This window comes from Hippoglossus stenolepis, chromosome 6 (genome assembly GCF_022539355.2).
Source record: "Hippoglossus stenolepis isolate QCI-W04-F060 chromosome 6, HSTE1.2, whole genome shotgun sequence".
In the NCBI taxonomy this organism is placed as follows: Eukaryota; Metazoa; Chordata; class Actinopteri; order Pleuronectiformes; family Pleuronectidae; genus Hippoglossus; species Hippoglossus stenolepis.
This window is the reverse complement of record NC_061488.1, coordinates 5,411,595-5,438,514: the sequence shown is the minus strand read 5'-3', so window position 1 is coordinate 5,438,514 and position 26,920 is coordinate 5,411,595. Positions and strand designations below refer to the sequence as shown.

Sequence of the window (26,920 nt, the reverse complement as noted above, 5' to 3'; positions counted from 1 at the left end):
CCCTGATGATGACCTGTATAGGTGAATTATTACATGTGTCTTAATGCGTCAGTGTGATATTACTTTAATATGGTCATGTCCCAGTAGTGGGCGGTTTATCCAGCCCGAACCAAACTCAGCCAGGGGGGAGACGCAGGATGATACCAAGTCAGGAGACAAATTTGGGACAGAACATGTTCTCGTCCATGGACGCACACGCACGGCCACAACCATAGCTCGGGATCCCGGTAGGTCAGAGCTAAAATTAGAGGCGGCTCCTTCCTGCAGCCAAGGAGCGGTGCTTTAAGTCATGTAAACCAGGGGATACACTATCACAAGGGGCTGGCCGCACAGACACGTTCTCCATGGCTGACATTTACTGTCACGCTGACTGACATGAGGAGCCTGTGTGCGTAACGCAGGACCAGCGCTGGATCGACACCGGCCACCGCTGCGCGAACCCTCGACTCTGTGGCTGTGGTTCGGGTTTTTTGTATGGAGACGCCATATGTAGTGTTTTGAGCGCACAGTGTACACATCTGCAAACATGTCCTTCCTAACCATACCGAACCAAGAGGGGCTTTTCACCACGATCAAAAATGGCAAGTCGGCCGAGGGGGTGCGCGGTGCCTCCTCCATGTACGACGATGATAACAATCACAATGAGGAGGAGGAGGAGGAGGAGGAGGAAGATGACGATGACCCCGAGGGCGTCCGCTTCATCCCCAGGTGCTCCCCGGTGCCCAGGAAGCGGGGCGCCTCCATCCACGATGAGACCGCCGAGTACATGTGCATCCACTTGGCGCTGTCCGCCGCCGCGAAGAAAGTGTGGTTCGCCGACACCACGGGCGGAGACCTGGTGGACGTGAAGGAATTCGTGGCCTTTGACTCGGACGACGAAGTGGACAGCGCGCGCTGGGAGGAAGAGGAGGCGAAGTACCGCAAACCATGGCGCGAGCCGACGTATCGCGTGCAGCCGGAGTTCACCGCACCTGCAGGCGGTGCGCTGCTGCAGGCGGTGCGCAGCGGCAAGGTGGAGGTGGAGCAGGTGACTCCGGTGGAGGACGATCCTCTCGCCTTCTGTGGCTTGATACGAGTCCTGAACGTGTCCTTCCACAAGGCAGTTTACATCAGATCCACCATGGACAACTGGGTGACTTACTTCGACCACCCCGCAGAGTACGTCCAGGACTCTAACGAAGGGGACACGGATCGATTCTCCTTCAAGCTGTCCTTTGCGCCACCGTATGTCACGCACGGCTCACGCATCGAGTTTGTGGTCCGCTATGAAACAGCCGACGGGGACTTCTGGGCCAACAACTCTTCTATGAATTATGTGCTGACTCTGCTCCTGTCCTACGAAGACGACGCAGCTCCAACGGACATCGACGTGCAAGATATCAGAGGCATCCTGAAGCCTCCGAGGTATTACAGGTAGGTCTGCCCTCACACGTGCTTTCATTCGTCAGCCACAGATCAAATGATGTAGTAAAGAGCTGAGAGAGGAGATTACTTTGACCTCTGACCTCCATGGGTTGGGGTTGAACCACAATCTCCTCGAAGGCCTTGAAAGATAAGATACAACTTAATTGATCCCACACAAGGTAAATTCACTTGTTACAGAAGCAGACAAGTCAGAATGAGGTAAGTCAAGAGAATGAAAAAAGGCAATATCATAATAAAATGTATGTGTATATAAATATCTATATGTGTATATATAAACACAATAATTATATGATATATATATACGTTATACATCTAAGTGCAAAAAGACAATTTGTTAAAAATAGTGCAAGTCATAGTAAGTAGCTGTGATATAAGAAGAAACAGTGCAGTATTTAAAGATCTGCTCAGGGCCCCAGTGTCCTATAAGGGGTGAGAGGTGTTGTCCATGATGCATTTCCATTTTGGAAGCTGAAATCCACTATCATCTAAATATTAAATCCGCTCCGATGCAGGTAGCTTTCAAACAGCCTGATTTCAGCATATGGGTGCACAATAGCAATCAAATCATCGAGAGATTGATCCAAACAAAGCCTGTAAAGTACTGTGAAACACTGGGTGTTGTGCAGCAGCTGCGTAGCTCCAGTTGCTTAGTAATTCCCTGTGAGGTTTCGTGGCTGCAATGAGCATTCAGCTTTATTCAGAACTTCTGCCTGGAGACTGTTTTTAGCATAACACGAAATCAAGTCTGAATCAAAGCAGGATGTTAAGAAACACAGCTACACGCTGCACAATGAGGCAGGGTCAGTCATCTGATCTAAACTAGCTTGGTAGGTGTTCATTACGTCTGATTTTACAGTCTTCATCGTCCACAGTGAAAGGTGGAAAGAGTTCCACACAGGCGACACACCCCCTTCAGAATGCCAATCATCCAGTGGAGTGCAAGGACGTTCAAAATAGGCAAAGGGCAGGTGTGGTTTTCAGCTCTGGCGTTTCCCTGCCCGGATATTTACCTCTGACCTTCTCTATCAGAGTCATCGGGGACCGGAGACATTTCAGTGGAGCAGATTGACCTATTTTCCCTTGTGTAGTTTGAGGCTGACAGACAAATGACTTCTCCCCTTCCTCGCTCCCTCGGAGCCAAGTAGTCCGACTATGTGTCCTTGCGTCAACGCGATGGTGCGCGATGAATCTCGCGGCGCTCGCCGACGCAGGACAGCGGCAAAGGTCCCCACCAACGCTTATGAGGAGCCCGATGAGGGGAGCAAACTGATGTAGCTGTCATGTAGTTCCTCATTAGTGGAGCCGGAGTATAGGAAGGGGCCAGATGGCTTGTTAGGGATGCATGAGTCACTAACTGGAAAGGAGGAAATTGGGGAGCAGAAACTCCAGCAGCACCCACCACCACCTCCGCCACCATAGCAACCATCATAGAGTCATTAGGTGCTTTGAAGTTAGCTGATAATTGGATTTTAACACATTAAACAAGGCAGCCAGTGGGAGGAAAGGTTACTGTGGGGTGAAGCAAGTCTAGACACTAGAATGTATTACTCACTGTTTGTTCATTTGATGTACACACACTAGATTATGTCTGTGCTTTGAAGTAATCCGGGCTCTGCTTGAGTTTATATTTAACTGAACCGTATCCACCTCGGGCTACTATAGATTTAAAATGTGCCCCTGGTGATCGCTGAGACCAGAGCAGGAACAATGCCTCTATTTCCGCGGCATCTGCCTTGATCACTTAGTGATGAGGCTGCTGAGTTTTGCCTCAGTCTTAATCTGTTTGGCATCAACTTGCTGCTGAGTCAGTCCAGAGTTTGGCAGCGAGACGGGAGCCAAACGGAGCCACTTCCCCAGATCAGGGCTCGAGTCAGGCCAACAGCATTTGTTATGTTAACTGGGTCTCAAGCCGTCTTGAGATGTTTTAGGGCTGGGTAATAAACCAATATCATACATTTTAATTCATTATTATCAATAGCAATACAACAAAAGTTAATTAGATTTCCATATATTGAATTGTGTAGGCATATAACTAAGGTGGAACTGAACTACCTCAGATTTGTATATCATTTTTGGTGGGGGTTGGAGCCAATCCCTCCTGACATTTGGCGAGAGGTTGGGTAAACCCTGGACAGGTTCGCCAGTCTGTCACAAGGCCCAACACACAGAGAGGAACAACCACTCACACTGACAAGTAAATTTAGAGTCTTCAATCAACCTAATCCCAATCTTTGGACTGTGGGAGGAGGCCGGAGAACCTGGAGAACATACAAATTGCAAAGGGATTCAAGAGTGCCAACCGCCACACCGAGCTACTGTCTAAAACTTAAATGGAATACAGATTTGATGTGTATCATGATAATCATCGATATCATCTTGGCCATATTGTCCAGCCCTAGATTGTTTTTTAAAACTGCCCACAAACCAAATTCTGATTTTTCTCCAATACCGATATCCTACAACTATTGTTGAAGATACTGTGCCCACCACGATGGAACCTGAGAACTTGCTTTAAAAAAAGCGAACCGTGTAGCGCAGAGCTTAGCAGATAAACACTTCACATCAGCAGACGTGTATAATGCAAAGATCTTTGTCAGGTCTCTATCGTTTTTAAATCACAGCCTCCGATATGAAACTGGAGGTGCATTAATCACAGGGAGCACGAACTGCTCGCCAGCTTCTCCTCACTCTATTTGTGTAGCTCCTGTCACATGCTCGTCACACTTCTTGACCTTTATTTAATTTGGCTTCCTTTAGCGATGTTGACTCAGTCTTCCCTTAACACAAGTGTCCTCATACAGAGAACATCTCTGCTCTATTTTTTGATTCATCGAGGCTTTAAATGATCAACTCTACCATTAGTGCATACCAGCTCAAATAGGATCTGATGTAAGTAACACCCACTCCATCCTGGGTAGACAGAGATTAATATATGTGACATATCCAAAGATATGTTTCTGAATATGCTTCCGCAATTACATGTGATGCATTTAACTTTGATACATAAATACAGCTCCTACCATCTTAAAAATGTGTTTGCACAAAACGGACATGGCCAATCTCGTCTGCCACATATTTATACGTGAACTGAGTCAATCTTTGGACCAAAACTTTCTTATTTTATCTTCAGCTGTTTCAGATGTTGCACGGAATAAGATTCAAATGCAAAACTTTCCGTCCTTACAGCTCAGCCTCAAAGCACTTTTCTCCAACAGGTCTCACTTTGTGCGTCTCCCCCGTGGTTCAGTCAGATAGACATTATACACAGACTACACTATAAACTGTGTATTTTCATTGTGTGTTATTAGGCCTCAGGTTTTGCAGCATTATCACAACATTTGTATTCCGAAACAAAAGTCTTCTGGGGTTTTTAAAGTTCCATGTTTTATACACATAGAAACTTTTAGGTGTTTTAAACAGTGTAGACTTGAATCTTTTTGTCCTGTTTTCATATTGTCTCATAATGAAACTGTCTCTCTTTTCTTTCAGTATGAATGATGATGAATTTGATTCAGAAGACGAGCAGGAAAAGGAAGAAGGTACGTTGTGGATGTTGCTGCACAAAATCTATATTGACATATGGCTTCACTATCTGAAACTACAACAATTCGTACAATTTAGATGAAACACACTAGTGAAAACATCACTAGGATTATTTCATATTCAATTTCTGCCAATAAATCCCTTTCACCTAAATCTTACACACTGGACCTTTAATAAAATCTGCTCCAAAAGTAAACTGATTCTTCCTTGGCCTATACCCAACCCTTCCACCAGGTTTCAATAAAATCAGTTCTGCAGTTTTTCCATAATCCTGCAAAATCCTGAGGTAAAAAGAAGAATAGAAGTATTTATAGATTTATATAAATCATGGTATTATATGGGATTTAGAAATTGTTATGTTTACTTAAAGGTTTACTCCAGTGATTAAGTATTGGATACAGCTTTAATTTAAAGACAGAGGAGGAGTCTTTTATTGCCTAGTGTGGGTCTGGCTCTCAAATCACTACATTTCCCATAATGCCTCTCAGTGCCATTCTTTCATTATTAACAATACTATGTAATATCCCAGTTCGTAACGCAGCTCGTCACCAAATTATCACGTCCAAACATATTCTCTGATTCTCTCCAAAGCCACAGACAAACATTATTCAACATTCTAACAGGCAGAGTCTAGCGCCCCCTTTTAATTATTCATCCACTATTGATAGTTGGTGTTTTGTTGAACAAGGTCATCGCTTTATCTCGCAGCATTTTTTTTAATCTGTTTTACATCAACAGAGGAAACAGGGACCTCCAAGACCGGCCTCATCAGACCTACAGCCGTCTGCCCCGTCATCGTACAGCCGGAGATAGACCTGGAGGTAAGAGGAATGAAACAGAAAGACGGGAACAGATTAAATGGAATAAATAATGACATAACTGGAGGGTTCGTTGTGTTCCCTCTTCTTTGTGAACTTTCTTTGACCTGCAAAAGTTTAAAAACAGGTCAATAGAACTGGAATGTGCCGCTGCAGATCGCTGGCTTTCTTGCCAACATTTAGATAATGACTTGTTGGATTATGTTCAAATGATCTCGATTTGCATGCGACGTTCCTATTTAACAGGTAAGCAGGCGAAGTGCCGTGTCCCTCTTATGCGACTCATGTGTCCAATAAACATTCCAGTTCCACTTCTAAAGCTCACCATCATTGGCTTGGTTGTTTATATTGTTCACAGCTCATTGAAGCTTCAGCAACAACTTAGGTAACGTCTCGCTTCTCACCGCTGTAGCACGAGTTCTGTATGTCACCCTCCTCGTCGGCGTCTTATCCAATCAGCATCACAGTGCATGCTCTCCGTGTCTTTGCATTTCAAATTGGCCTCTTGAAATCTGTATCGGTGTCTTTTTTTCAGTCGTGACAAGTGATTGTGAAGACTAATATTCATTCACACCATGTGTCGTCATAGTTGTCATTATTTGTGGTTATTGTTCTGTCACTGTGCTGTTGTTAATGAAGAGTCTTCGTATTGAAATGTTACTGAAACTCGTTTTAGATCACATTCAGTTTTGCGAACACTGGACGATCTTTGAAGAGAAGTTTAACTACTATCGCTCTGCTGCAATATTAAAGGAGCAGTTCAACATTTATGGAAATGGCCTTATTTGCTTTCTTGCAGATATATAGATGGGAAAAATACATATTTTGACAGCAATGCTAAATCCAGTTAAGGAAATATTGTGTTACATTATTCCCTCTTGTTTTTAAACAACACATTTTTGGATGACAGAAATGTTGAGCTGTTTCCAATGAGGGTTTCCAGGGAGCTTGAAGCAGCATTTTTGGCGATCATAAGTTGATTTTGGAACAATTACACAGAAAAAAACACCTCAGACTGAAGGAAATGTGCATTTCAGAAGCAGGAGGAAGTTACTGTTGATGCATAATAATGAGCAAACAGCCCAGAGTATATCAAAAAATAAATAAACCAGGACGTCCACCTCCTAACATGATGTGATCTGGTACCAGTGTCTCACAGGTACTCTGTTTTAGGCATGTACTCATCCAGCTCATCTGTATGTGTATTTGATATCAGTGGTCACATGCATGCCGTGTTTTGGTAGAGCATTACAACTAAACTTATTTATTTTCTTCTCTATACGTAATTCAATGTATATTTAGGATCTAATTCAATGGGCTTTATTCAAACGTCATCATTACTAACAAATAATTTCTCCACGTTCAAGGGAAAGTTCGTCAGCATAATTGCGAGTGTGATTCGCTTTCTGAGTATTTCTGATTCTGTCGGTGCTTGCAGGTCATTTCTTAACAGATTGACACAAAGTGCTCGATTTAGTCCAAATGAAAAGAGAATTGTTGGAAAGCATTTAGTGTAAATTTATGAGGATTCCAGTTAAAAGAAATGCTAAATTCCTAACTCAATAACATCTTGCTCTCGGAAAAGTCACAGCAGGACATGATATTAACATAGAACAGGATGTTTCTGTCTTAATATATTCACATCTTCCAGATTAACACTTCAGTGCTCTATCTGTGTTCTATGCACTTGTTCCTCTGGATGTTCTTGGTGTTTTCTGTCCTTTGGTTTTATATTGTTGTGACTCTATCTTGATTTGACCTTCGAATGTTTGTCACAGCAGCCTCAAAGCTCTTTTCAATAACCTCAGCTCCTTTCTTGTATTTATTCTAAAAGAAAATCACAAGAGGTGGCATTTTGCTCCTGTACTCATGTGAACACATGTTCAATGGGTAATTTTGAGGATAAAATAATTATACATTTGCATTGATTTCACTCTTTTATGCCCTTGTGCTCTTTGGACTCCAGTAGGAAAGAGTTTTGTTCTCATGACAGGGGAAGTAAAGGCGTAAGAATTTGTGTTTGTCAGTCCCATCATAACGCTCCTGGTCTGTCTGCATTTTCCTCACAATTACCATGTCAGCATGGGATCCATTTCACAGAAAAAGCATCAGTATGTGGTAAAATGCTTTTTGTCTCTGTGTGAAACATTAACGTCCAATACAAATCGTTCCCCTTCACTGTTGTCTCACTGTTTTACTTCCACAGATTGCAGTTAACCCACCAGGTCCCTCTGCCCCACCCAACCACGAGCTTCCATCTGTTGACGGCACACTGTCCGCTCACACTGAATCCCCAGTTGAACGCTCCCCTTGCACGTCTTCCCAAACCACACTACAAACCAATTCATCCTTTGTACTCTGTGCCAGTGAATCGGTCCAGCCAAATAAGTCACAGCCTTTACCCAGACTCCACTGTGAATTAGTCGACCAAACGTCAGCGCAGCCCGGAGACAGTAGTCCCTCTCCACTGCTGCCTCCCCTGCAGCAAGAGTCAAGGCCCAGATCAGACAGTTCCCAGGCTGATGGAGAGGAAATCCCTTCTTCAGAGGCCTCTCGCATGCAACTTCCAACCACAGAGACGGATCTGTGGCCAACAGGAGAGGACAGATCGACCGAAAGCCCGGCTAGTCGGCCTCGTCTCCAACTGGCTGCTGCACCTGTCTCTGCTCCCGGTGCGACTCAGCGCTTCGAGCGAGAGGCTGCACTGGGATTGAGTGAACCCGCCGCAGGATTAACAGAAGGTTCCACCAGGTCTGCAGCGCATTGCGAAGACGGTACGCTCCCGTCCCCTGTGGCAGAGAGTCAGGCAGCTCTGGGAGCAGAAGGTGAAGCTCCACCATCACCTGAACTCACAGAGAACGCCCCCAAGACCACAGGTGTAACTGAGGCGTGCGAAAACTCGGCTCCTCCGCCTGCCTGGGCCTGCGGAGAGAAAGGAGATGCTCCCCAGATTTCACCTGACACATCAGTAGAGAATCTATCAAACACGTTGTCAGAGGCGTCTGAGCACCAGTCTGCCATACACAGGAATCTGATGCCATCCATCGTCTTTCTGAGCGGAGTCGTCTCCCTCTCGATAGTGATGCAGGAGCCCAGCGCGCTCTTCTTCATCGGACTCCTTCTGGTCTTGCACCGTTTGTGATCACGCCACACGAGTTCACTCTGATCCGTTTGCTAGTGAAGTGCCTTTTTCATGATTCCAAAAGAAGTAATCGAGTTAAAACCACGTTGAAGTTGTGTATCACTGTGTGAGTTCTTAGAGTTATGTGCATTTTCATCAAAAGAAAGACGTAGATAGCTTTCTTTTCATGAAAGAAAACACGTAGGGTACAACTCGTGAGTATTTCCATATCATGGAGAAAGCTATAAAAAATATAGGCGATATTTTCCTGCAGTGTTAATAGAATAGTTGTTTGTTATTTCCCAATTTTTACAACATCATTGTTATCACTCTAATGCCAAATAACTATATATCATCACAGATGTTTTTTTTTTTTTAAGTGTTGTGTCATGTGTGTATGTGGTGTTGTGTAATCTGATTTTGTCAGTTCTGAAATGCACTTGTTGTTTTTCTCCTTGAGTGTTGTTGTCAGTGTGCAAACCAAGGTTGTGAATTACATTAATTGTTATGTCTGAAAAGCACATTACCATAGCGGGACATAGCATCACCATAGATATGCACAAGTAAAACAAGTAGTATTTTTACCTTAATGCTGCAAAAACAAAATGATGACTTTCAATAAACACCAGATTGAAGTGGATGCTGCTCGAGGGACAAAACAAGTGGAAAACTTTATCCAGTGTGAAATGTAAACAGGATATTTATCATTGAACATTAGAGAACTATTCCACTGTTGTGTGTTTTCCTGTTAAACACTTATTGATGTAGCATAGCGTCAAACTTTATCGCACTATACTTTGACAACCTCACAGCCAGACCGGAGCACTGAATGACACGTTTGAAGTGATGAAAGATTTTGCAGTGTGTTGCCATTAAACATTTTTGTTATATCCTGTGCCACTTTGTGTCTTGGTTTGTGTTTTTCTTTTCATCCATTCTGCAAATGCGCGAAGTTTCCTGCACAGTCATGACTCTGCGGAGCAAAAGAACAACACTAAAATAAAATCAGAGCCTCCGGTGCCTCCGACTCTGCGGTGCACACGGCTTAGCTTGAAGTGGAAACACACAGACGGGAACATGAGCTGCAGCTAGAACCCAAAGGTCGCGCATTGCACTGAGGTCATAGTGTCATACGGTGCACGCTGGCCAGAGGAAGCTCAGGTCAGCTGACAGTTTTCAGGAAACCTCCTCAGATGTCACACTCTCATTCTGATTATTTTCGTATCAAGGCTTATATCTGAAAAACAGCAAAGAACAGTTCAGTGTTGTTGAATCAATCTACTCTTATCTTGTATGACAACCTCAAATCCACAAATGTCTCCGTCACTCTTCAGGTGTCGGGTATCGTTTTACATTTCAATCTCAGTTTTGCATTTGGCCCCTTAAAACTAAATTGTTAATCCGAGCACAGCGCACTTCTATTTTCTCAGACTCCTGCAGGGAAAAGGGAGGGAGCGATGAATTTGTGTGATGGTCACATAGCTCGAGTGTGGAATGTATTAAAAATTTAAGCGGACTTAAAACTGACCCAGGGAGGATAATCAGTAAGAATTCTCCATCAGACGCTCACTTTGAAATAATTAATGCCTTTTAAAAGCAGTAATCTACACTGAAAGCCGTGTTAGGCACTGATGATAGCAAAAGGTCCTCTGTTTGTTTGTTGTGACATATACAACAGCAGTTAAAGTGGTTATTGTGTTGCTCTTTTCCTCTTACCCAGTGTGACATCACTATAATGGGCAGTTGGCTTGTTGGAATGGAACTATTTCATCACGAGAAACAGCTGAAAACAGCGACGGGCCCCGAGCTTTCACTTAAATAACATCTTTGACAGCAAAATCCCCCCCAAGACAAGACAAATCCTGTTTCCTGTAATACCCCTCCTTTAACATGTCACTTTACTCAATGGAAACTATAGCACCCATGGTCCATGGATGCTTATTGGCTTTAACTGCTCCATCACCGCTGTCGTTTAGGCCACATTTAACTGTTTGGTACATTTGATTCAGTCTAAACTTTGTCCAGGACATATGTACGTCTGTTTAGTCCTCACACAACCATCCATCCATTCTCTGTACTGCTTATTCTTTGAGGGTCACGTGAAACTGGATTCAGTTGCCATTCAGCGAGAGGCAGGGTTCACCGTGGACACATCGACAGCATGTCACAGCTGGATGTCTTTGGACTTTGGGAGGAAGCTGACAAAACCCACACAGACACAGGAGAGCATGCAAACTCCAAACAGAAAGGCCCCGGCCAGTCGTCAGGTTCAGACCTAAAACCTTTTTGCTCTGAGGTGTGAGGCTAACCACCGCATCACCAGGATTTTCCAGGATTACCAACCCCATCTTTAATCTTATTTTTTAGATTCTAAAATCAATGCAAACCTTTAAACCTTAAAGCATCACTTATTTATCTGTCAATGACTCAAACTGGGAACCCTCTTGCTGTGAGGAAACAATGCTAACCACTGCAGCACCGTGCCAACGTATAATCAAAACTGTATTTGCCAAAATTTTTATAAAAAACCTTTTGGTGAATTGCAGATAGGAAGTGGACAGGCTGTCTAGACCGAATCTCTCCAATCATATGGCACAACAGAAATTCTGCTATAAAGAGAAGAAAAACTGATGATCTGTAGTTTTATATATCCTCAACAGAACATACATGTATGAAATGTAATAGTGATTGTGGTAAAAAGACCTGAAAATACTGTGAATATGACGAGAGAAAAGATGATGTGGAGTTTTCACATCCTCATCACAAGAACAGATTGATTATGGTGGTGATGGTTTCAGATTTAAAAGTGTACGTCTCCCCCTCTCCTTTAAATGAGGACCCAGAATGCCTTGCTGCGGCCCTGTCAGGCCACCCTGCCCTGTCACCAAGGCCAGGAGGAGACCAATGAAACCCGGGGCGTGTTGGCAGCTGGGGCTCCACACTGTGTCCGTACTGGAGAGGAAAAACAGACGCGTCATGAGAGAATAAAACATCACTTTCAAGTTATTATGACCCACAATGCTGCACATGTCTCTCTCTCTCTCTCCCTCCCTCCCTCCCTCTCCCGCTCTCTCTCCCTCTCTCTCTCTCTCTCCGAATAAAACCGACGCTTTCCGTGAATGTGCGAGCTGCCTCCTCGCCAGCAGCCATAATTGGGGATAATTCAGGAATAAAAAAAATCGCCTGATCCTGCCGGGTTGTTGTTTTTCCTTTTTCCTTTTTCCATCCCCCCCTCTCTCTTCATTTGATTGTGATTTTTCTTTTTTTTCCCACAATGTGGATTTGCTCGTGACATCGTCGGAATCGCTCCCCCCTTATAATAACAATAATTATTATAGGATGTGTGTGTTGGGTGGCGGAGGTTTCTGTCGTGGTCCACCTTCCAGCGGGCAGCGAGACAAAGACCGCGCACATCCCGGGTGGAGGGTGAGCGCATCGGCCTGCTAGTGGCCGGACGATGGGAAACACAGACGCGTCGAGGCTGCTTCTGTCTGTGCGGAACAATTCTTCTTCTCCCTGCTCAACAACACGTCTTCTTCCTCCTCTCCGTCGTCGGTGGGTGGGTTGTTATCAGCATTGAAAATCTGACATCATTTGGATTCATGAACTGAGCCTGAGACATTTGTGGAGGTTTTTTTTTTAGTTTTTTTCCCCCTCCTCTCTCCTCCTCTTCTCTGGAAAAACCGTCCTCGACGTGATGCAACATAAAACCCTCGGATGATATTCAGACACTGGGCAGATGAACACATCCCTCTCCCAGTAACAGGGAGGCAGAGGATGTATTTTTCTCTCTCCTCCTCCTCCTCCTCCTCCTCCTCCTCCTCCTCCAGCAGCAGCAGCACGGTCCTCATCCCGCTGTTGATTATCACATCGTCTTGTGTTTATTCCAATGCGATGGATTTGTGCATAACAGGTGTCGTTAGAGCCTGAGGAGCATGAGGCGTTATTGTGTGTTTTAATCTCCTCGCGACCGAAACACAGCGACTGGGATCGTTTTTCTATTTTTTTACTGTTATTGTGTCATTCTGTTGTTTTTGAGAAGATCTGGAGAGAAGAATGATGCTATGAAAAGGTAGGTTATCATCTCTCTCCCTTTGCACACACACACACACACACACACACACACACACATATACATGTACACACACACACACACACACACACACACACACACATACGACACAAAAACACAGCAGAGGTGATTTTGACACCTGTTCATCTGTGTGTTTTTTGTTACCCACTCCAGTGTGTGTGTTTTCAGGCCTCTGCTGACACAGCAGCCATCTAATCAGGTGAAATTATATTTGTCAAGGTGGCAGAGGGCTGTTGTGTGTGGATAAAAATAAGCCCACAGTTCCAGCAAATCATATTGTGTTTCATGGCCTACATAGACGAGGCCCACCCAGACGAGCCACAGCTATTATCACCTCCTGCCTGTGAATTGTGGTTTTTTTTTTTGGCATCTCTACAACAAAAGCAGCTTCTTTAAAAAAAAAAATCAGATCTTCATGTTTTTAATCATGTCGTGTTGAGACAGGGAGGATTTCAGGTTCCTTGCTCCAGCTCCGAGGCCTGACTGATCAGCACATTGATGATTTTCTCCTCCTGTTGAGGAGATTTCCTCATTTCACACATAGATCCTTGGTAAAAAAGAATAATATAAAATAATTTAAAAAAAGCTAAATGTCTGCCTGCTCTGCTGATATCCTCACAGTTGCTATGTGCTGTGAATGGTACAGATTACACCCTCTGCTCTTTAAGCGACTGTCACGCACACATTCGCCCGAGCGCCACCGAGAAAGCATAAAATGCTCTTTGCTCATTTACAACATCTCTGTTTGTTGGACATAGCCAGTGTTGGTTGTACTGTGTCTGCTCCATCCCCCTGTACACCCCCGTGCATTCACTCAAACACCCACACTTGCACAAAGTATGTGAGCTGTTGTATCTTAGCAACGGGCAAGGTAATTACTGAGAGAGCCAAGGAGCTGGCATGCTGTAGAGCTGCTGATCTGATCCCAGCCTCAGAGAAACAGGAAGGCAGAGATTTCCACTGTGTTGCCCGACACAGCACTTCTATATCCATGCTGTAAAATGTGAGTTCTGTTGCCGTTCGGTGCTCCAGACCTTACATGCACGTCAGACATCTTGTTTTTTCTTATTTTATTCTATTCCTCAATACGTGTGTCTCTGTTCGCAGGTGGCGTGCTTGTGGACAAAGAGGAAAGATGAGTCTGTCAGGTAGAACAGATCCTCGCAGCCTCTCCTTGTAGAGACGAGAGAGCCGCGGGAGACGACGGCTGTAGGGGGATCAGTAGTGTTTGTGAAGGGCCGAACGAGGCAGGCTCCTGTGGAAGGTGAAAGAATGGCTAACCAGAGCTTTGCCATCGACGGCCCTGGCAGTTTGCTGGCTGTGCTGGCGTCACAGAGTGGACTGGCAAGAGGCGGCAGCAGCAGCAGCAGCAGCAGTGACGGCAGCGGCAGCGGAGGGGTCTCTGCCACAGATATGTCTGCCTACTTTAAGCTGGTCTTCTTGGGTTTGATCATCTGTGTCAGCCTGGTAGGAAACCTCTTGGTGTCCCTGCTGGTCCTACGAGACAGGACACTTCACAAGGCCCCTTACTTCTTTCTCCTGGACTTGTGCCTGGCCGATGCAGTCCGCTCAGCTGCCTGCTTCCCCTTTGTGCTGGTGTCCGTCCACAACAGCTCGACCTGGACTTACAGCGCCTTGAGCTGTAAAGTTGTGGCTTTTATGGCTGTGCTGTTTTGTTTTCACGCTGCCTTCATGCTGTTTTGTGTGGCTGTCACCCGCTACCTTGCCATCGCCCACCACCGATTCTACGCCAAGCGCATGACCATCTGGACCTGCGCTGCCATCATTTGCATGGTGTGGACACTGGCCGTTGCCATGGCGTTCCCACCTGTCTTTGATGTTGGGACATACAAGTTCATCCGTGACGAGGACCAGTGTATTTTTGAACACCGCTACCTGAAGACCAACGACACCCTGGGCTTCATGCTCATGCTGGCTGTGGTGGTCCTGGCCACCCACGGCTTCTACGCCAAGCTGCTGCTGTTTGAGTACCGGCACCGCAAGATGAAACCCGTCCAGCTCGTGCCCGCCATCAGCCAGAACTGGACCTTCCACGGTCCCGGGGCCACAGGTCAAGCTGCAGCTAACTGGATTGCCGGGTTCGGTCGTGGCCCCATGCCACCCACTCTGTTGGGCATCAGGCAAAATTTACACAATCAACACCGGCGGCTGCTCGGGATGGAAGAGGTGAGGTCAGAACGGAGGCTGGGCAGGATGTTCTACACCATCACCCTGCTCTTCCTGGTCCTCTGGGCTCCCTACATTGTGGCTTGTTTCTGGAGGGTGTTCGTCAAGTCCTGCACCATCCCTCAGAGGTACCTGTCCATCACGGTGTGGATGAGCTTCGCCCAGGCCGGAGTCAACCCCATCTTCTGCCTCCTGCTCAACGAGGACCTGAGGAAAGTGCTGCGAGCTCACCTGCCCACCTACTGGAGGACTAAACAACACCTGCCCCAGGACGAGGCCTACTGCATCATGTGATAGGATGTGAGCTCTGCGAGGTGAATGTTTCAGGTTTCAAAGGGAAACGAGGCGAGCAGAAGTGATGTAATGCACCTTGGTTACGTATTAAGTGTCTGTTTTGTTGTTTTGCACAACAAAATCCCAAATTTTGCCAATAAACGGAGGCACAGTGCCACTTGATGAAGAATGTTGATGTTTGAATAAATGTGTGGTTGCAAGGTTTGAAGCAGCGAGAGAAACCCCCGGGCAACTCCTTCAACGGTTTGTATTACTGACGATGTACTGTACGATTAATAGGTGGGAGAGATCACAACAATCACCACCCCAACCAAGTGTGACAGATGCCATTTTAAATTGATGTTGCCTTATTTCAAAAGGGACACACCCCAGAGTTTTCGACTGAGAATTAGTTTGTGTGTCACACGGGGCACGAGCCAGACGAGCGGAGGGTTGAACTCCTTTAAGAAACGTGCTGTGGACTGTGAAAAGAAAGTGTTGACGAGGACACGACTGACTCTGAAACACATCAAGGGTCTGAATGGATTGATAGACCACCCTGGACATCTTTTCATCTGTTTCAAAGGAGACGGCAGAATACTGAATGGACCCAATAACCCTGGACACATTTAAATAGCTGTCGTGAACCTAAGAAGCCCCTAACATGCTTGGTTTTTTCAACTTGATTTAGGGCGTGTCAGGTTTCTTTGTATCATAAAAAAATTGCCTGTTTTTCCTTTACTTTGTAAACGATACATGTTAAGCAGATGACACTATTTTGAAATATGACTTGATTTGATATTGTATAGACTGTACGGGAATGTATATTCCTGCTTGTGTGTTTTTATATAGCATTTCGTGTGTATGTGTGCGCGAGAGAGGAAGAAGAAGAAAGAGAAGAGAGGAGGGAGGGCTAAAGAAAGAGAGAGAGAGAAACAATGATGATAAAACAGGTTCCAGTAAAATTGAGTCGATGTGAAAGCAGCCACCATCTTGTGGCCTCAAAATCATGCAAAATTGAACAGTCATCATATGGAAAATCCTTTAAATGGATTTCGCTAACTGAAAATACAGTTTTATTTTAAATGGGTAATGTACAAGCAAATGTGAAATACAGATGGATAATGGAAAAGGGAACCGAACAATTAGAAAAACAACACTTGTACATTGCAAACAGGCCACAGGACTTAACGACTTGAATGGTAATGTAAATTAAGGCTTTTTAAAAAAATCATTAGCAAATGAATATTTATTTGCAAATGATGATCTTGAGAATGTTTTTGAAGTACTGTCATGAGAATACAAAAAAAAAATACAAAAAATATTAAAAAAAGAAGAAATGAAGTGGCACTTAATGCGAAGGAAACTTGAATGTTACCAGGACGTCTTATACCCCCCCCCCTCGACCTAAATGTCACCATTTGTGCGTCTGGAATCACAGAACATTCTGAAAAGCAAACCGTCTTCAGGCTGGACACGACCCCAGAGATGTTTGGCAGTATGGAAAAACCGGCGTAGGCTACATTAAGCTGTCTCTCCAAATTAAGATTCATGTAATGCAAAATGTCTGACCTACAGTATGTTAAGCATAGATATATTTGTGCAGTCAATTTTTTCTAAATGTGGACACTTGCACTGCATACTGTATTAGCATGCATTCCACTGCATTTCATAGATTCAAGACTGGGGATTACAACTTGTACAGATGTCGACACGGGAAGACAAAATGAAACGTGAACCGGGGGTCCATAATTTTTACGTCTGGCATTCCTTTTGGCGAGATGATATCCTGTAAGTGTACAGTTTAACTGAGGTGGTTCTTTTGCCCACTCATCAATAAAGACTCTACTTTTGATGCATTCTGAGTTTTTGACCCGCCTGGATGTTGACATGGCTGCATCCCCCGTGGAGAACACTTCACTGGAAATAGACCACTTTGCAGAACGCGTGGCACAAATTACACCCTGTGTGCCTTTTAGTTCCTGAATGCAGCAGAAGATGAATTCTGCGATGCATCGGTGTGGCTCTGGCTTTTCTCCTGCGAGCACTGACCAACAACAGCTGCAGAGTCCGAATGATTGAAACGATTATTTCTTTGTCCACTATACCACCAACCCATCAAATCTGAGGAGACAGGTGTACAAACACACAGAGAGAGTGGAGTGATGTCTGTGACTTATAACTGTTACACAAGAGCTGGACTGAACAACTGTGTGGGAACAGAAAAGAAATGTGGTTGGGTCCAACAAGTGAGTTTCTTAAGCTACAGTGCTGTTAAATATTTAACCATGAATGAAAAGTACAGGATAATGGTAAATGGTTCAAATATAGTGTCACAGCAGCACAAATAGAGAAGAATCAAAAAGTCAAGGACATGACTAAGCAATATTCAGCCATATCTCTCTAAAGGTAACATTTTGCAAACATTAGCCATAAGTTAATAGTCACACTAGACCAGGCTATAGGAACAAAATCCATTAGGCTATTGATTAAAGCAATTCCATCAAGAATTCATTAATTCTTTATCAAAATTTTTAACAAATCTCGATGAAAAATGAAATATATTGCGCTGTAAGATGCTTTAAATGTGTTTCAAAGACAGACAAAGAGAGAGAGCTGAAGAATAAACACTGGCCGACATGTTTATATGGATTTAAAACTTGCATTTGATATTTAAGCTTTGAGGCAGAACCTTGATTTGTGATTTTTTTTTCTTCCAAATCACTACATTATATGATATCTTCTAGAATAAAGTACAGAATATACCAGATTTGATTCATCCCCAAAACCCACATAAATAAAAATAACTGCATTTCTGTCATATCTTGTGCAAAGTGAGGAATGGTGGAATCCAATCACTCAAAAACTTTATTATTATTAAGGGTTTTAAAAATAAAACAATAATTCAATCTTAAATGAAGCTTCAGATAATGGAAGACATTATAAAAAGGGTTATAAAGCTCCTTTGCAGGATAAGGAACAGAAAGCACATGAATAAAACACTTGAATCTCCGTCTCCCTCGTGGTCGCACAGGATCCACATGTACAGCAAACCCTGTGCAGCCGAGCATTCTACACAATTATGCTTCTTACAAAATAAAATCCAAAGGGTGCGAAGAGAAAAGCTTTTCTCAGTCTTAATTAGAGACCGATTGAAATCCAGCCGTCGAGTGATGGTGTATTCTCTCGGTAAACAATTAGCCTATATTTTGAATTTGAATGAGAGATAATTCCCATTGTCTTTATGAGCGTGGACAGTGTCTGGTGGAAAAAGATGTTTCCATAGTGAACGGTTACAGCTGTGTGAACATCCCCCAAAACGCTCCAGGTTCAACAGGTTCTCTCTGGCTGCGCGTCTCCCGTCTCAAGCTCTTATTTTTAGTTTCCTTCCCACTTCTCTCCAAGATGCTCCACAACAAAGGCCGTCGTACTCACTTGAGAAACTTACGCTCGCCCACTGAAGATGCAGAGTTGTGCAGGGGCCTTGTTGCATTGTCCTGTCAGGGCGCTCAGTTTCACACAGGAGAAGTTTAATGTCGCTCCACCGGATTGGGTTTTGTGTTTTGTTTTTTATCAGTATCCATCCTGCCTGTTTCAGACAAAGCCCCGTCCTGACCTTGCCAGACAGCAACCATTCACTGTGCCCTCACTCTCACACGGCCACATTCAAACGTCACAATACCCCTCGCCAACCTTGAGAGGAGCAAAGTCCAGGCTACAGGCAGCGAATCTGTGGATAAACCACGAAAGATGTTTAAAACTTTCAATTTAAGATTCCTGCTCTCACTGTTCTTCCCTCTTGACTCTTTTCAACTATTTTCAGTTGAAAATAGTTTCTTTCTGCTGTTGGTGCAAACGGTGTGTGATACTACTTCTTTGCAGTGATATAACGTATCAATCCAACAACAATTATGTATCAGTTTATAACTTGTCTGGTCCTAGAAAATAGAAAAATCTCATATAGGAGCTTTAAGGTTTGATTCAGAATTAAAGGGTCCCAAGAAAAAAACCTTTTTTAAGCTGAAAACACACGATGGTGTTTACTATGTTCACCATTATAGTTTAGCATGTTAGAATGCAAAAATGTTCTGAATATAGAATTCAACTCAAAGTACTACGGAAGCGTATTGCATTCAATTGAGAGGAGGACAACAGCACCTGAAACCAAAAGTGTTTTGTGGACTCAAACACTTCCCCCACCCCTCCATCAGCATAGTGGTGAGTAGATAATGACTTATTTTTAAATGTTTCCGTGAAGTATCCCTTTAAGTCTGGGGGGGTTCGTCTTCAGGGGACTATGAATGTGGAATTTCATCCAATAGTTGTAGAGATATGGACCAAAGTCGTGGCCCATGGAGTCATGCAACTAGGAAACCACAAGCATGCTGATGTTCAGTCTGATATTAACCATGTTCACTATCATAGTTTAGCATTAGAACATTCTGTTATCTATAGACAAGACGAGATCCCAGAACAAAATGTCCACGTTATTGTAGCTGGTTGAATAGTCAGAGTAGGTTTTCTCTGAGGAGCATGAATGGAAACTGTCTGTGCCATCTATGAGCTTTGCCACTATGGAGACTAAAAACAATGTGGTTTGTATTCATGACTCAGGTAAAGAGCTCTAGAAAGATTAACTTATAAATGGACCATTAAGTCCTTGAGACCACAAAGAGGAAAAAATAAGCTCAAACTAAAATCTCAACAGTATCTTTTTACCACTATGGGTTTATTGCTTTACGACAAATAAATGTAACACATTTCTCCTTTTAGCCATTGACGTAGGGGGAATCCTGTGTGGTTCTTGAAGACCCACACGATGACTAACACTCTCCTACACTGTAGGTTTGACCAGCTTTACTGCATCGGGCTCTTTCACACGTTAGTATTTCCATTTTTAAATTCCATTGTTTCAATTATAGTTTGTGATTAAAAAAAAGGACACGAAAACAACACAGACAGTTACAGTAGTTTATTGTGTATGTGTGTTCAATAACTTATATGAATCTGGAATCAGCATAAACCGAAAACACACACACACACACACACACACACACACACACACACACACACACACACACACACACACACACACACACACACACACACACACACACACACACACACACACACACACACACACACACACACACACACACAGAGATAAGTACAAACACATACTTAAAAACACACCTGTGTATATTTGTCATTAGCATCAATTTGATATGCCTATGACCGATTGGGAGTTCAACATCATGCACGTGGTCAAATGCAAACAGGCAATTGCAGAACTGAAAGCAAATAAGGCGGCGTCACTACACTTGATTACACTGCTCGAGTAACAGTTACATAAATAGTGAACTAGATCTACGCCAGAGGGACCCGTCTCCACAGTGTTGGTTTCTCAGGAACATTATTCTCTTCACATGGATTCAGTCATTTCCGTCGGAGGTAAGCCATGACACATGCATGGGAGTAGTGCTTTTTCCTTCCTTTGTCCAAAAGCCGTTTCCCAGCTGCAGCTGTAGGAGCACTGACACACGTACACATTTACACCCCCCCCACCCCCCCTCCCACAAGAGAAACCTCTAAAACATCCCCACCACCTACACAGCATATCGTTCAATCTGATTGCACTTATCGTTAAATTAAACACTTAATGCCACCTGTTACATTCCAGTGAAAATCTGCAGACTTGGGAAATTGGACGGTTGAGGAGCAGCAGGCCTTTTTTTTTTTTAAGCGGTAGATGGAAGCATTTCATTGGCGGATCAGTCACTTTTGCTCCCGCCTCCAGATGATGACCATGCCGGTGGAATCGGCGGAGGCCAGTAAACTCTCGTCGCAGTTGAAGCTGACGTCCAGCACCGGTCCTCCATGGCCCTGCAGCTTGTTTACTATTGCCTTGGTGTTGCGTTCGACGTCGAAGAAGTAGACGCAGGCGTCCTCGCTGCCGGTCACTGCAGCAGACGGGAAATCAGAAACACAACTTTGTAAATCAACGGCGTTAATAGTCTAATTTGTTAAATTCATTTTGGATTAACAAATGAGCGGCTCAGTGATTCACGCTGCCTCTAAACGACGTCAAGCGACACGACCTTTGCATGTAAAGCAGAACAAAAGAATATGGAGATGCTGCCTGTTATGACACCAGTGCTTCCCAGGTGTCTTCACAGTTTGTCAGTTCTAGGAAATAATAGCTGTAACCACACTGCAAAATATCAGCGGGCTTTAGTATGAATTTCAACACATCCTTACCCAGAGACTCTCGAGGGTGTTTTTATGAGTGAGAAACTGTTAATGACGCAAACCTGATAATTTAAACAGTGAAAAAGCCTTGAATGAAATGATGAGTTGATTGTGAGGAATTAATTAAAAGGTGAAGGAAGTTAAATAAGGTGAAGCTCCGAGGTTGAGCCAGGCCTTCGTGTAAACAATCTTTTAAAAAATGTACAACCTTTTGATAGACAAACACATACAAGCTGCAAACAAGGCAGGTAAATGGTTGCTAAAAGGCTTTCTAATTAGGTTTTTTTTTTAACCAAAAGCAGCAATGTGCTATTTTCTGCATTTCTCTTTTCCCCACATTTGACAGCCTGGAGCAAAGTAATGAACTGTGGTCTAATTTTCTATTCAAATATCACAGCAGGAACCCTGAGAAACGTCTTACCCACACAGGCCCCCTGTCTGAACGACATCAGGGGGCAGAAGATGCTATGAACCAGCTGGGAGCCGTGCTGGATGGGGAAGCTTCTCTTCAGCTGTAGCGTTCCCTCGTTGTCCACCACCCTGCCCAGGAAAGTGTGGTATATCCATTTCAATTCAATAGAGCAATGTAAGTATGTAAAATTTACAAAACTGCTGATTAATAAACAGGGACTTCATAGACGAACCTGTACAGCAGCATCTTATTGACACAGGCATTGACCAGCAGGGAGGGGTCTCTGGCCTCTCGGCTAATCCAGGACCGAGCAGATATGCTGCAGATGGAGCTGCCTTCATTCACCACCAGACGCTTGGCTTTGGTCAGCTTCCCTGTGGGAGGGCAGGCAGAAACAGCGGAGACCGGCAGTGACACATTAACCGCTTTACCCTCTCGAACAAAGACACCGTTCAGTGCACAAAATGGTGTTAATTTGTAACGTGGTCAGTGCAGATTTTTCCCTCTGTCAAATAGTGAATACCTGTGGCCATGTCGAAGAGGAATGAGAAGATGCTCCCCCTGTCATCACCAGCCCAAAGGATCCTGCCCGGAGCATCAAAGGAGAGAGACAGCACGCGGCCTGTCAGCTTACTGGAGCCCCCCTTCACCTTCTTCCCGGTGGAGATGTTCACCACCTGCAGGTGGTGCTTGCTGTTTCCCACCTGGAACACAGAGCTCGGAGTGAGGACTTTCATTATTTCCACAGAGCAGCGCAGAGACACCGAGTGGAGAAGCACTGGTTGCAGTGATTTTGCCATTGAAACTAGACCAGTAAAAAACTGTTTACAACCTGCTCTGGTGTTTCTACTTTACTCTACACACAGCACATTAAGAATTAATGCATCATCTGTTGTACAAAATATTACATGTGGTTTTATTTATACACCGATATGACAGCACAGACTCATTGACCCGAAAAGTGAAACCAAAGCATCTCCATCACCCACTAGGTCATGAACACAGCCTCCTCCATGTTAGTGGATGGAACATGGACCATGATAGAAAGTCACAATACACATCAAAAATGTTTTTCTCAGAGATGGTTTCTGTCATTTTATGTATTTCTTATCACACTGATGTTTGTTCAGGTGTTAGTTTTTCTGATTATTATTTAATTATTTATCTGAGGCTATAAAAACAGAGTGAAACGTAATACTTTACATCTGAGACTGACTCACGATTGGTCAATGTGTGTATCAGCAGCACCTCGATACCACAGCTCCATCCCCCAATCACTACTGCGCTGCCACACTATGGCAACAAATTACATCATCGGCACAAGATGGCAGCGTTCGTATCCTGGATATTTGACTTAATCTCTGCATAGTGGGAAGCCCTATAGACTAATTGTGAATATGGGCTATACATATAAAATTTGATGTATTGATTGATGAGGTGAATCTTCGTCTTCATCTTTATATTCAGTTGAATCCAACAGAATTCCTTGACCATCTTGCCGTCCTCAGACAGATGAGACCAGTTAAACCTGTACAATCCTGATTTTGAAGCCAGTGCTAAAGACACTAATGAGTTCCTCTTCGTTGTTGGTACTGTCAGATAAAAACAAATATCCATCTCCCTCATGTTTCACTTCATGAAACGTAAAGGGACACAGCCGCTCACAGCTCTGCTTTCACTTAACATTCTGCTCCTCAATTAAAATGAAAGGACAGATTTAAATCCAAAACTATCCAAGATATGTTTCCACTTTTGTTCTCGATTACAAAAGCTGACATTTAATTCTGAAATTTGAATCAATATCTGCACAGTGCAAATACGCACGCAGTCATCTGGAATGCGATAAAAGCATACTAATGGGAAGTTAGTTTGCCTCTGTGTGCAATTTATGCTTCACACACAAAAATGAAATGATCCGAATAAAAGCAAAACAACTATTAACAATTGCGACGGCATGTAATAAAAACTGAGGAGGAAATAAAAGCTGCAAAAGTCAACATCTGTCTTTTGAGGTTTCTGGGTACACCAGCATCAGAGCAGAGCAAAGTCTCATGTCTACGCTTTCTAAACACCATATGTCAGATAATCAGACTTTGCATCGACATAACAACTTTAAAGTTAAGGACAAAAAAAAACGTGAGATGAAAACAGAACCAAGTTTGTAAAATAAAACCCAAAAGATAATACAGCTCGCAAGACTGGGAATCTAAAGATAACATGGCTCACATTTTGACGTCCCTCTTTGCTGCTGTAACACGGTAAATGTCCCTTTTGTGGGACTAATAAAGGATAAACTTATCTTATCTTAAATAGGACTCACCACAGTAAGATTGTTGTTCATCGGCTGGAATGTGCAGCAGAGCAGCTCGCTGGATTCTGGGTCTCTGACCTCCCGAATGCAACGACCATCCTCGGTGTTCCAGATGCGCAGAGTCCCATCCAGGGATGTTGAAACGATGACGTCGTTGCTCAGCGACCAGGCAAAGTCCGTGACGGGACCTCCGTGACCTTTCAGTGTCACCTTCACACTGGGAGGGGACGGGGACAGCGTCATGATGGACAGGGTGCCGTCCAGTGAGCAGCAAGCAAGCAGGTGCTTGTCATCGTTGGCAAACTGCAGCCGTGGAACTGAAATAAGATGAAGGAGGTTTGAGTAAAATAAATGTTCATACTTGATGTTCACAAATTGATCATTATGGGTTTTATTTACTTACCGGCAGAGTCTACATGTTGGTCAAATATGTGGTGCATGCCAGCGAAAGCATAATTTTCACTCAGAGTTGTGTCCCCTGCCATGGCTCGGCTGGCCTCTGCCACTGAGGTGGGCACCAAACTGCCCGGAGGCCTGCGGCCAAAAATAAAGACCATCGTGTATAAGCACGCAATCAATACACCTCCTGTCCACCGCCTACAGATGACAACTCGATATGTGAGATGAGATCATTGCTCAGTGCAACCAAAACAGAATTACAGATCAAATGAGGCATAAATCAAAGAGAATCCAGTTGCCCCAGGTGATAAGACAAGATGGTGGATGAATGTTTAGGATCTCCTGGTACCTCTCATCGTAGACAGCTCTGTTCATCTGGGCCTGGAGCTGGTAGGAGCCTCTGCTGACGGACCGGCGGTGACCACGAGCCCCTTGGGCACGGGGGTCCTCCTCGAAGTCCTATCCAGTGGGAGAGAGGAGAGGGGGGGGGAGCCAGAACCTCGTAGGAGTGAGTGCAAGTACAAACCACACATAATCATAAAATAAGCATCAATAAATATTTAAAATTACCATGCAATTTTAAGTTAACGACACTGCCCATATACACAGGCAGTGCCAGCCATTTCAACCAAGCTGCTCAGTTTAATAATCAAGGGCATCCAAAGTGTTGTTGGCTATGATGCTGATTGGTGAAAATTAAAATCTAGCCATCCAGATGGCTCTCATATATTGTATTCTATGTTTTAATCCATCTCTCAGATATTTTTATATCTGCCTATTTCAAATGAGTACAGACACCCCCGGCTATTCCTTCTCTTCTACTTTCCCTGTCCCTTCTGTTTCTTTGGGTCTGACCTCCATGCGGTCCAGTGTGGTGCGGGAGCTGCGCACACTGCTGGCCCTGAAGCTGCTCTGCTCGGACAGGGGCCCGTAGCGCAGGGCCAGCAGCTGACTGCGCAGCCTCAGGTACTGCCTGCGCAGCCCCGGCTCAAAGCCACACTTGGCGTTCTCTCTGAGCAGCTGGCTGCGTCGGCGGATGTACTGAGTTCGGAACTGTGGGAACGTGGGCGTGCGGTAAGCATTGTACCTGGGGAGGGAGAGGAAGTGACACAGCACGCACACAATAACTCACAAAGTGATCCATAAGCAATTACACGTCTGAACAGCTTCTTCATCATTTTCGGAGCATCGGCGCCGGGAGTGTGACTCAGTCTTACCTTGCGTCCACTGCCAAAACCTGCTGCCAAACTGCTGCCATTCCACAAGCACTCTGGGTAAAGATGGAGCCACTGCCAGAGCAGGTCCCTGTCAAACACACCAGCCACTCATCTTAATGGGCTTTACATTAGGGGATAAGACAACATGGCTGACATGTATATCACAGTCATACACATAGATAATCACCCTCCAATCACAACACAGAGTCGAATCAACATCTAGTAATTGTTATTGAGTTCATCAAGCTAACGTGAAGGCAGATAATTAAACGTTGCAGTGCAAAATCAAAATGGAGCCACGTGATGAAAGGTGTTCGCACTGTGGTTAGCAAACATCAAAGGGAGCAGGCGACTCCTCTTCCTTATTGACAGCTAGCGCGAAGCTAACGAGCTAGCAGCTAGCACGTTAGCGACAACATCAAAGGCGATGTCCTCGTCTGAAAACCCGTTTCCCGTGAATTCGCCGACGTGGATAAATAGTGTGAAAGGTGGCGATGCTACACAGAGATGAACGTGTTCAGTGTGATGACAGCAGACAGCACGAGGAGGGGGAGGGGGGGGGAATACGAGTGGAAACATCTCACCTTCCTTAGCTTCTCTCCATCGCTGCTCTTTCTGTTCCGGTCAGGTCACATGACTCGGTGAGAGCAGCCCAACCCCTGCTGAGGCCTCGTGAAGCCACATGACACATGTCCTCACCAGGTGTCACATGGATCAGTCACATTTACTACAGATACAGACTTTATACTTTATAATTATACATTATCCACAAGCACAAACTAACAGATATAATGGTTCTAAGTAAAGCAAATACAAGATAAGATGAGATAAAACTTTATTGATCCACACACAGGGGGAATTCAGCTGTTACA

General features: G+C 44.3%; 3 protein-coding genes across 5 annotated transcripts; 2 read left to right on the top strand and 1 right to left on the bottom strand.

Annotated features, from left to right (window-relative positions):
• Positions 1 to 214: 214 nt before the first annotated feature.
• si:ch211-167b20.8 (protein phosphatase 1 regulatory subunit 3A) lies at positions 215 to 9,804 on the top strand. 2 transcript variants are annotated; one of them, XM_035160326.2, is made up of 5 exons: positions 215 to 1,413; positions 4,915 to 4,964; positions 5,707 to 5,789; positions 6,145 to 6,171; positions 7,993 to 8,131. In XM_035160326.2, exons 1-4 carry the CDS (start codon positions 527 to 529, stop codon positions 6,169 to 6,171), a joined length of 1,047 nt encoding a protein of 348 aa, XP_035016217.1. In that variant the 5' UTR covers positions 215 to 526; the 3' UTR covers positions 7,993 to 8,131. The 2 variants fall into 2 exon arrangements, with proteins under 2 accessions (XP_035016217.1, XP_035016216.1); XM_035160325.2 differs by lacking the exon at positions 6,145 to 6,171 and having other exon boundaries at positions 7,993 to 9,804.
• A 2,186-nt stretch (positions 9,805 to 11,990) lies between these two features.
• LOC118110463 (probable G-protein coupled receptor 173) lies at positions 11,991 to 15,701 on the top strand. 2 transcript variants are annotated; one of them, XM_035158215.2, is made up of 2 exons: positions 11,991 to 12,979; positions 14,108 to 15,701. In XM_035158215.2, exon 2 carries the CDS (start codon positions 14,273 to 14,275, stop codon positions 15,479 to 15,481), a length of 1,209 nt encoding a protein of 402 aa, XP_035014106.1. In that variant the 5' UTR covers positions 11,991 to 12,979; positions 14,108 to 14,272; the 3' UTR covers positions 15,482 to 15,701. The 2 variants fall into 2 exon arrangements, with proteins under 2 accessions (XP_035014106.1, XP_035014107.1); XM_035158216.2 differs by lacking the exon at positions 11,991 to 12,979 and adding an exon at positions 13,872 to 14,003.
• Positions 15,702 to 20,573: 4,872 nt separating this feature from the next.
• On the bottom strand, positions 20,574 to 26,764 carry wdr13 (WD repeat domain 13). The gene is made up of 10 exons (XM_035160031.2): positions 26,633 to 26,764; positions 26,049 to 26,136; positions 25,687 to 25,918; positions 25,181 to 25,290; positions 24,836 to 24,966; positions 24,442 to 24,749; positions 22,645 to 22,825; positions 22,354 to 22,495; positions 22,131 to 22,249; positions 20,574 to 21,420 (listed from the first exon to the last, which is right to left on the bottom strand). Exons 2-10 carry the CDS (start codon positions 26,087 to 26,089, stop codon positions 21,236 to 21,238), a joined length of 1,449 nt encoding a protein of 482 aa, XP_035015922.1. The 5' UTR covers positions 26,090 to 26,136; positions 26,633 to 26,764; the 3' UTR covers positions 20,574 to 21,235.
• Between the last annotated feature and the right edge of the window lie 156 nt (positions 26,765 to 26,920).

Excerpts from the sequence above, each read along its gene's own strand:
- si:ch211-167b20.8 (XM_035160325.2), top strand. The coding sequence starts at position 527 with ATGTCCTTCCTAACCATACCGAACCAAGAGGGGCTTTTCACCACGATC. Across the intron at positions 4,965-5,706 it reads CGAGCAGGAAAAGGAAGAAG|AGGAAACAGGGACCTCCAAG; the intron begins GTACGTTGTGGA and ends TTACATCAACAG. Across the intron at positions 5,790-7,992 it reads AGCCGGAGATAGACCTGGAG|ATTGCAGTTAACCCACCAGG; the intron begins GTAAGAGGAATG and ends TTACTTCCACAG.
- LOC118110463 (XM_035158215.2), top strand. The coding sequence starts at position 14,273 with ATGGCTAACCAGAGCTTTGCCATCGACGGCCCTGGCAGTTTGCTGGCT.
- wdr13 (XM_035160031.2), bottom strand. The coding sequence starts at position 26,089 with ATGGCAGCAGTTTGGCAGCAGGTTTTGGCAGTGGACGCAAG. Across the intron at positions 25,919-26,048 it reads GTTTTGGCAGTGGACGCAAG|GTACAATGCTTACCGCACGC; the intron begins GTAAGACTGAGT and ends CTCCCTCCCCAG. Across the intron at positions 24,967-25,180 it reads AGAGCTGTCTACGATGAGAG|GCCTCCGGGCAGTTTGGTGC; the intron begins GTACCAGGAGAT and ends TTTTGGCCGCAG.